General features: G+C 41.3%; 1 protein-coding gene across 1 annotated transcript; it reads right to left on the reverse strand.

The window, feature by feature from the left end:
• Nucleotides 1–1,362: 1,362 nt before the first annotated feature.
• On the reverse strand, nucleotides 1,363–5,129 carry irx5a (iroquois homeobox 5a). Its single transcript, XM_046840726.1, has 3 exons — nucleotides 4,412–5,129; nucleotides 2,983–3,388; nucleotides 1,363–2,431 (listed from the first exon to the last, which is right to left on the reverse strand). The coding sequence occupies exons 1-3, from the start codon at nucleotides 4,652–4,654 to the stop codon at nucleotides 1,722–1,724; spliced, it is 1,359 nt and encodes a 452-aa protein (XP_046696682.1). The 5' UTR covers nucleotides 4,655–5,129; the 3' UTR covers nucleotides 1,363–1,721.
• Nucleotides 5,130–9,585: the final 4,456 nt, after the last annotated feature.

Here is a 9,585-nt window from a genome sequence, read left to right on the forward strand (position 1 = left end):
TAAATAAATTATAATCAAATTGAACTTTCTTTATTCGTTTTAGTGCACGATCAAAAAATGCTATTTGGTTGATAAAATGATAAATAATTATGATAAAAACGCTTGAGTTGGATGATTCGTTTTAGATATATACTTTAATGGCAAAACATTGTTCTGAAAATCGTTTACTTTTAATATAGGGGCGAGTTAAGTGATGTTTTGCCAGATTCCATGATAATAATAATAATAATAATAATAATAATAATAATAATAATAATAATAATAATAATAATAATGCTTATTTTTAGGGATTTTTGGGGCTAATGTTCATTGGTGTTGTACTTAAAAAAAATAAAATAAAAAATATCAATAAATAAATAAACAAATAAATAAATAAAAAAAAAAAGGGGGGGGGGGGGGGGGGCAAATAAATTGTTCCCACAAAAGTGTAAGCACGTGCCACAGCTCTGATCCACTCTTGGTTCAGTTGGGTTTGACAGAGGTCCATTTCCTCCTCCTGGCGTGCCACCTGAGGCAAGATGCTTCCCATGAGTGTGTGTGTGTGTGTGTGTGTGTGTGTGTGTGTGTGTGTGTGTGTGTGTGTGTGTGTGTGTGTGCAAGGCCCGTATAAGGAGCAAGTGTGACACCTACCTGCGGAGGAGGGTAGAGCTATGGAGTGTTGTTAAGAACCGGGCCTAGAGGCGCGGGGACACGGGGCTCATGGCGGTTGCACCCGCGTCCGTAATCCTGCTATTTATTCAACCTTTCACACTATTACGAGTCTAACCGAGACGCATATTCCCCAAACAGCTCACAGCATCGCATTGGCGGTTACCTCTCAGTCGCTACGCCTCGGAAACAGTCAAGAGGGTCTAAATTTGGCATAAAATCGAACTCATTACTGGAGTTCAACACCCGATCGCTCGGCGCAGAACACGACGCGCGTGGAGTGTAATTGGGTTAAATGACTGCTCGACACTTCGGCAAGCGTTGTCATATCAATATTCACCTGCTCAAGTACATTCATGCCTGTGAGTCAATGATCACTATTATCCCTCATACAGGTGATAGAAAATACCTGGTTTAACCATGAATCCTCCACGAAGCGTTTCGTAATAATAACACGAAATATAGTGATAAAAAAAGACCTTTTCAATCATTTTATAAAGCTGTACATTTCACCTCTGGCTATCAGGGTGGGATTCATTTTAGTGGAGAAAAAAAGAATCAACCCACTAACCTGTATGACATTCAGTGATTTCACGCCGCAGATTTTTTTAGGCCCCATTTTTTTTGCTTGCTGTTTTGTGCAGCTGTCACATCTGTCACATCTGTCCGTCATCCAAAAGCATGCAACTTCCCCAAAACAACTGCTGTAGACGCTTTTGTTTTTTTGTCATAATTTACTTCAAAGATAGTGTATTGTCCATTTTAAATACAAAAATGCTACATTAAATATACATATTAGTCTTTAATACAAATAGACTCAGGCGGCTGCAGCGTTTTAAGACAATTCTTAGATGTTACATCTTGATTAACCATTCAGAAACTAAGATTTAAAGATAAGCATTTACTCAGAAAATAACTGTCCGAAATCCCTTTTATCATTACTATTATTCTCTCTCTCTCTCTCTCTCTCTCTCTCTCTCTCTCTCTCTCTCTTTCACTTCTTCGTCGTCTTCTTTTTTATGCAACCAGAAATAATAAATAATAGTCCATGAGCGCCGAGATGAATTCCGGTATTAAATGTTGGACATACCTTTTTTGAGTTCATAAGGGGAGTCTTTGCACAGGTCTACCTGCGCTTGGCTTCTTGCTTTGCTTTCTCGGGCAAGAGCCTCCGCTCGGTTCAAAACGCTCGGACTTATTCCGTTGAAATGCGTCGCCGCCGAGCTCGTGACAGAGCCGTGGCTGCCGTGCAGGTGGCCGAAAGAGCCGTAGTTCGTGTAACCCGCGTAAAACGGCGACGTGTAGTACAGAGGTCGGGACAGCACGGCGCCGCTCGGGAGCGCGCACTGCGTCGAGGTCCGGCTCGGGGACGCGGCACTGGAAGCCGGCAGCGCGCTTTGAACAACGGTCCCTGCGTCGCCGCCGCCGCCGCCGCCGCTTCCTCCTCTGCACCTGTCCGAGGACGTGGCTATTTCCGCCAGAGACCACAGTTTCGGCTTGGGCGCCGACGGAGGAGAGTGGATGACGGACGTCGCGTTGCTGTGATTGACCACCTGAGCGACGTGCGCCACTTCCGGCGGCCGCTCGTGCACGCCGAGCTCGTGGGCCCGCTGCGAGAGCGACGGCGACGACGTGGTGGCTTTGGACGGGTCCGCGAGCGCGTCCGCGCGCTCTTCCGCCTCCTTCAAGTCCGAGTCGCTGAGCAAAGGGTCCGAATCTTTGCCGTGATGGTCGTCTGGAAATCTGTCGCACGGCGCTTCGCTCACGTGCAGGATTTTGGGATCTGAGACATGGCAAAAGTGGCAAATATAATCATTATGCATATGCTGTTTTTTTTTTTTCAATATCTTATATACATAACAGGTAAAATGTACATATAGTACATGAGGGGTATATCGTATAATGAGAAATGGAATAGGTATACATAATAAAAATATATTAAATATAATAAATATAGGATATCATTTAATTTAAATAAAAACAAAAAATGCGAGGAAAAATGTGATCATTTTTATTAGCTCCAAAGCATAATAATAATAATAATAATAATAATAATAATAATAATAATAATAATAATAATCGGATTGCAATAAATGAGATTCAGTTCGCCAGCTGTGCCCCTATTATGCAGCTCAAGATAAATGGACTGCAAAACAGCCCTCGTCACCAGCAATTCTCACTCCATAAGGAGTCAAATTAGAGCTCAAGGTGATTATTATTTAAAGCAATTGTCCTATTATAAATAATACACCGTCATTAACCAGCAATCAATTTCGCGCCCGGAGTGGAAAAAAAACCGAGTGCGAATTAAAAATGGATGATTTTTCCACAGACCTGTCTCAGTATCTGTCGAGTCTCCCTTGTCAATAGGCTTGTTAGGCTCGTCGTCGTCGTTTTTCTCCAGGTCGATGTTCTCGTCCTCCTCCTCATCCTCGCTTCTGTTGCGCGGCGTCCAGGTCATTTTGTTCTCCTTCTTTAGTCTCCTCCGGGCGTTGGCGAACCAAGTGGACACCTGGGTGAGGGTCATCTTGGTGATGATAGCCAACATGATCTTCTCGCCCTTGGTGGGATACGGGTTCTTGCGGTGCTCGTTGAGCCAGGCCTTCAGAGTCGCCGTGGCGTCCCGGGTCGCGTTTTTACGGTACGCAGGGTCACCGTACGGGTATGAACCCAGTGGAGCTGCGTATGGGTGATACCCAATCGAGCCAGCCATGCCTGACGTGTGATCATAAGGAGAACTCTGAAAGAAACCACCCGAAATACCATAAAATACTATTAAGTCCACTGTACCGCATTTACAATGTGTATATTTAACACTAACACTTAGGTGATGTAAGCTTAACAAGCCCTCAAAACTTACCAAACACACACACACACACACACACACACACACACACACACACACACACACACACACACACACACACACGCGTACACGCGCGCGCGCGCACACGCGGTAAATCTAATTAATCAAATTATCGACGCGTCAAACTCAACACATTTGTGCAGTTGGTGAAAATGCACATTATTTTGAGCATTAAAACAAACCCAAGGTCCAAAATATAGTGTACAACTTCTCAGCGATCTGTTTCCATTATTCAGAAATATCTCTATTAAATAGCAATTTATTTTTTTTATTACTTTTAAAAATGATGCATTCTTTATATCTAAATTCACACAATTTTAATGTTAATTTCTGAATGCTTATATATATGTGTTAGGCAACGCTGTCAGATCTTTGTTTTGTTTTTTTTTTGTGTGTTTTTATTTTTATTATTTTTTTATAAAAATAAATGTTCCGTTCAATAAAAACAACACAAAACAAAACAAAACGATTATTCTTTCACATAAAAAACATCCCGAAAATCCCAAATAAAACAAGTCCTTCACGATTCTTCTTTTTTGTTTAAATGGTGCCACATGAAACTAGTGCAAAGCGACGCAAAAAAAATAAATACTTTCCTAGACTTGTTTTTCAGGGCAATTGCTTCTTGCTCGTCAGCAATTGCTTCTTGTTTTTTTGCACAATACATGTCACCTATAAATGTCAGAAAAATCATCCGGTGTGGGGATAAAAAGTGTTTGGTGAGCGTGCGTATAGCCAAAAAAGTCGCAAAATCACGCGCAATTACAAGCACGCAAACAAATTAGGGGTACCAAAGAATCGGCCTGTAACTTTGCCCATGCTGCAGCTGTAACCCCGGGGGTAACTATACAAAAGAAATTAAAAAATGGTCATATAAGTGGGGGAAAACTTACTCACCACGTAGGAGGTGAAAGTGGCCGCGGCGGCCGCGGCGTCTGCTCCGTACGGCAGATGCGAGCTGTACGCAGCCGAGGCGCTGCTGAACGTGGATCCGGCGTAGGGAGCGAATGCTGAGCCTGAAGACGATCTGCCGAGCTCTTCGGTGCGCGGGCCGGAGATCACGCTCGTGCTGTACGCTGGGCACGAGTAGAGAGCCAAAGAGGCGGATGGTTGATACAAGTAACCCTGTGGGTACGCCATGGCCAAACGCCGGATAACCAGCCTCTTCCTCGGTGCACTTTGTAATCCGCTTGTTTGAATGTTTTTTTGTTGTGTGTGTGTGTGTGTGTGTGTGTGTTTCGGGTTTTTGTTTCTTGCACTTTCACACACACAGCCGCCCGCGTTTGCGCATAGAGTCCCTGATGAGCGGAGCGCGCGTCCGTCGCCTTCGCGCACTGAAAAGCAGCAGAAGCGACGAATTCATAGACTTCGCACTTTCTCTCCGTTAACTCGAACCTGTCCGCTCTAATTGTTGTTGTTGTTGTTGTTGTTGTTGTGAATCAGTGGTGATCGACTTTTCGAGTTGGACCCTCGCCGCTTACACTCGTCGTCTCTCTCATGCCGTGTGCGCGCGTGTGTATGAGTGTTTTTTTTTCTCTCTCTCTTTTTTTTGGAGCGAGAAACTTTGCTTTTTTTTTTTGCACGTCTCGAACGAGGCTTTGCGCCGCGAAGTGTCCTGCCAGGATGCTAAGTTGAAAATTGAGGATTCTGACGCCCACTACGTCGCCTTCTCACGCTCCTCCTCTCGGGTGTAGTCGAAGAAGGAGCAGGAGCGCTGGTGCTCGGGTTCTCTCTCTCTCTCTCTCTCTCTCTCTCTCTCTCTCTCTCTCTCTCTGACACACTCGCGCAGAGACATTCGCTAACAACCCCCAACCCTCCTCCCCCTCCTCTCCCTCCTCCTCCTCCTCCTTTTTTTCTACCTCTAACAAGCCTCATTGCTTTAGACCGAACCGCTTCAGCCCCTGGATGGCGATCTCATGCGAGCCGAGAGCATCAGCTCCAACTTCCCTCGTTCTCTAAACACATGAAGCCGTCACTTTCACACTTGATTAATAGCAAATGGACTAAGCTGGCTGCCAGAGACCGCTTTGCCAAACACCAGAGGAGAAACGCTCCATGTTCTGCTGCTCTTCCTGTCGTCTTCCAGGTTTCTTGCATTTATTTTGCGCCCGAGCATTCGACTTGCCTTGCAGACAAAACTTACTATATATATATCTATATCTATATAAAATATAATATACTTTATTTTCCATTCTGCAAATAAGACATTTGTATTTGCGTGGTCTTTAATAATAATTTTAAAAAAAGAACAGCAACAAAAGTTCTTGCAATCGATTCAGAAGGATTTAGTTTTATTATTATTTTTATTATTATTTGTTTTGATAAATAACGGCGCGCTCGCTGCCGTCAGTGCGCGTTCATGTGCGACTTCGAGTCATCACAGCCCGAGAGAGCGCGCGTGAACAACCGGAGAACTTTGGCCAGGAGATGGTCTGAGTGACACTTTTTGGACTGAGATCCAGGAAGGAAGCGGCTCTTTCTCCTGTTTAGCTCAAAATCCCCCCAACACACACACACACACACACACACACACACACACACACACACACACACACACACATTAAAGTCCATATGAGGCCACGGCCATGGCCTCTAAGCCGCTTTGATTTACACTATCTGTCTCTGCGCCGTAGGTGATCCCCGATTTATCCCGATTTATTTCATTTTGTTTGCTTGAAAACCATATGTGCTCCGTATCATCCCTATTATGGCAATAAAACAAGCCGAACGCATGCTATTTAGGTTTAAAAATGGCGCATGGTCCATTCCAGTAGCCCGAAATGACTGTACAAATGTAACCGCAGGTCGAATTGTTACCGGTTGCAATATTTGTTGTTATAAGCATTTTCTTTATTTACTTTCTATTACTATAAATATTTATATACAGTAATTACATGTGTATCTGAATATCAGGATATATACCAGACATGAAGAGAAACCATATAATAATAATAATAATAATAATAATAATAATAATAATAATATTAATAAATTAATTAATTAATTAATTAATTCAAGCTGAACATCTTGCAGACAAAGTGATTTAAGATTTGTCTTCATGTCGGCAGTCCTTCCTTCATTTTTGCTTTTCTTTTTTCCCCCTGCACTCCTCGACTTAGTTAAAGTCCGCACTGAGCCGAAAGGGATCGCTGTAGGCGCTGCTGAAAGCCTCTGGAGAGGAAAAAGGACTGAAACTCTTAAAGAGCCAAGCAGAAGTCAAGATACAGTCACAGTGTGAAACAATGTGATTTCACCCCCATTTCTGTACTGATCACCACCCACTTTCAACGTGGCAATAAGCTGTGATTTACACATGTAATAATAATAATAATAAAAAGAAGAATTAGAAGGACAATATTATTATTATTAATATTATCAATCATCATCATATTGTATTTTTTTATGGATTTTACTCAAACATGTCTTCTATGCATCAACCTGTTTAATTGATTATTATTAGTTTTATTCTTTAGTCTGTTTTTTTTTTTCTTTTGTTGTCTTTTTACCCATTTTCTCTCAATCTGGATCTGATTTAGCCCCCTGGATGATTTGACGCCTCCACTGAACGCCCCATTGGCCGATTATGTCACCAGCTCCGGTTTGAAGGACATTATAACCGGCCAATGCCAGGTCACTTTTAGATAGCGTGCCGGTTGCCTTGGATACTCTTTCCAGTGACGTCATCGTTCATTGATAGTCTATTATCAGTGATAATTACTTCCTCCTCTTCACCGGCAGGAGTGTGTGTTTAGCTGTGCATGTCTCATGGAGCAGAGACGGGACGGGGAGAAGGAGCTCGCGTGCGGATTTGGGGCTCGGAGTGAGGTAAGAAATGTGCATGTTTAGCGCGAAAGTCTTAAAAAAAACAACAACAAAAAATCGTCCGGGTATTGGTCGAGCGAGCATCATTGTGATCTCTCTCTCTCTCTCTCTCTCTCTCTCTCTCTCTCTCTCTCTCTCTCTCTTTCTCCAGTATTTACATACACATTTCCTTTCATGTTCTTCCTGAGTATTGCAACCAGGACTATGGACCAGACGTGTTTTATATTTCTTCTAATATTGGTGGTCTATAAAACACATATCGATATCCGTAAAAATAATCTCGGTTGTTATTGTCTTGATTTATCAAATTGTCATTATATATTATATAATAATATTATATATATATATATATATATATATATATATATATATATATATATATATATATATATAAGATAAATATATACGTGTGTGTGTGTGTGTGTGTGTGTGTGTGTGTGTGTGTGTGCGCGCGCGCGCGTGTGTGTGTCAAATCAAGACTTTCTCTTTCCAAGATAGCTCCTTTATAGTCGGATGAAAAAAAAAGGAAAGATAGACACGTGTCTGTCCATCATGTCTCGCCTGCTATGATTTTTACTGTGTAAATTCAACACCGGGGACACGCAAAATATGCGAACATTTTGCATTAAAAAAAGAAGAAACTAAAAAAGATCCACGTCGTTAAATATAAAAGACTCTTGAGCAGAGCGGGAGGTTATAAGGAGGTTATAAGGAGGTTTTGAGGGGGTTTTCAAACGCCTCAGGCAGAATAGTGCAATTTTTTATTACTTATTATTGTGTGATTAGTCAGCAGACTGTTTGCGCCACAGATGCGGGTTAAATGAAGTTGGAAAGAGATTTGACAGGCTTGTTTTCACCCCGCTATGTGTGTCCGTGTGTCCTTAGGTGTGCGTGTGTGTCCGTGTAAAGCAAAAGCAGAGCAGTCCAGCGCTCCTTCTCACTCCGAACCCGCTGTAAAGCGATTAACTCATGGCGAATAGTCTTTGATGGATTAGCTCGGGGCCTTTGGACACTTCCAAGCCAATTGAAATTCAAAACAGTCCGCCTCCTGTGCTTTGGGGAGATCCGAGCCAAATAATGGGGGCTGATTTATTTTTGACCTTGCAATTTTATTAAATGATTAAACACACGTGAGGCAGGAGGCCATGATAATAATAATAATAATAATAATAATAATAATAATAATAATAATAATAATAAAAGGGGGTCAAATTGTAAAAGCAATAATACATTTGTGACTCAAATATATTTCAAATTATTTAATTCTTTCTCAGAAAAAAAGGGGACTTAACTCTAACTGTACAGTGATACCATCAATCAAGGATCAAGGATTTTTGATCCCTTGAGTATTCTTTTAAATTATATTCTTATAGTATCCAGTAGAGCTTAAACTGTTGTAATCTCTAGATCTTGCTCTTTAGATCAAGAGTTATGTATTAGCTTTTGCTTTATTTATTTATTTATTTATTTATTTATTTATTTATTTATTTATTTACTAACTTATTATTATATTTTTTTCCTCCATACACGTTTCCACCTTGTTAAATATGAAATTGCAACCAATCCAGGGACTATACCTTGAACTATTGCGTGTTAATAAACTCATCCGTTAACCCTGTGCGGTTTTCGCCGATCTGCATATCCACACAAAAGCAGAGCGAAAGCACAGATTAGATCAAATCTGTTCTGGTAGATTTGCTCTGCTCTAACACACCTCAGCTCATCAAGTGCTTGATAATGAGCTACTCAGCTGAATGAGGTGGTTCAGATAAGAGGATGCATTAAAACGCTGCTCACTAAAACTGGATTAGTGGATTGTCAGGTTTGAACCTCTTCAAAAAGAGAAGTGCTAAACTGGGACTGCATATGCCTTTTCTTCCTTATTAGTCATTGAGCCAAGTGTTAATGAATTTGTTAATTCTTTAATGATATATGTATAATATGTGTTTATCGTTTCAGTACTCAGAGCTTTGGATATATTGTCTCTCAACTTTCCAGGATAACACAGACGCCAGGTGAGGAATTAAAACCATTCCATTTATGGTCTGTTTATATGGACCATATATTTTGATCATATATTGTTTCAGTGCATATATCATATTTGTAGTGCATCATGCAACATGCAGTGTAAAATCTGATGATGATGATGATGATGATGATGATGATGATGATGATGATGATTCTACTACTAGTAGTAGTACTACCATTATTACTACTACTAATAATAATATGTTCATTCCAGTACCATG

Source organism: Silurus meridionalis, chromosome 26 (assembly GCF_014805685.1).
Source record: "Silurus meridionalis isolate SWU-2019-XX chromosome 26, ASM1480568v1, whole genome shotgun sequence".
Classification (NCBI taxonomy): Eukaryota; Metazoa; Chordata; class Actinopteri; order Siluriformes; family Siluridae; genus Silurus; species Silurus meridionalis.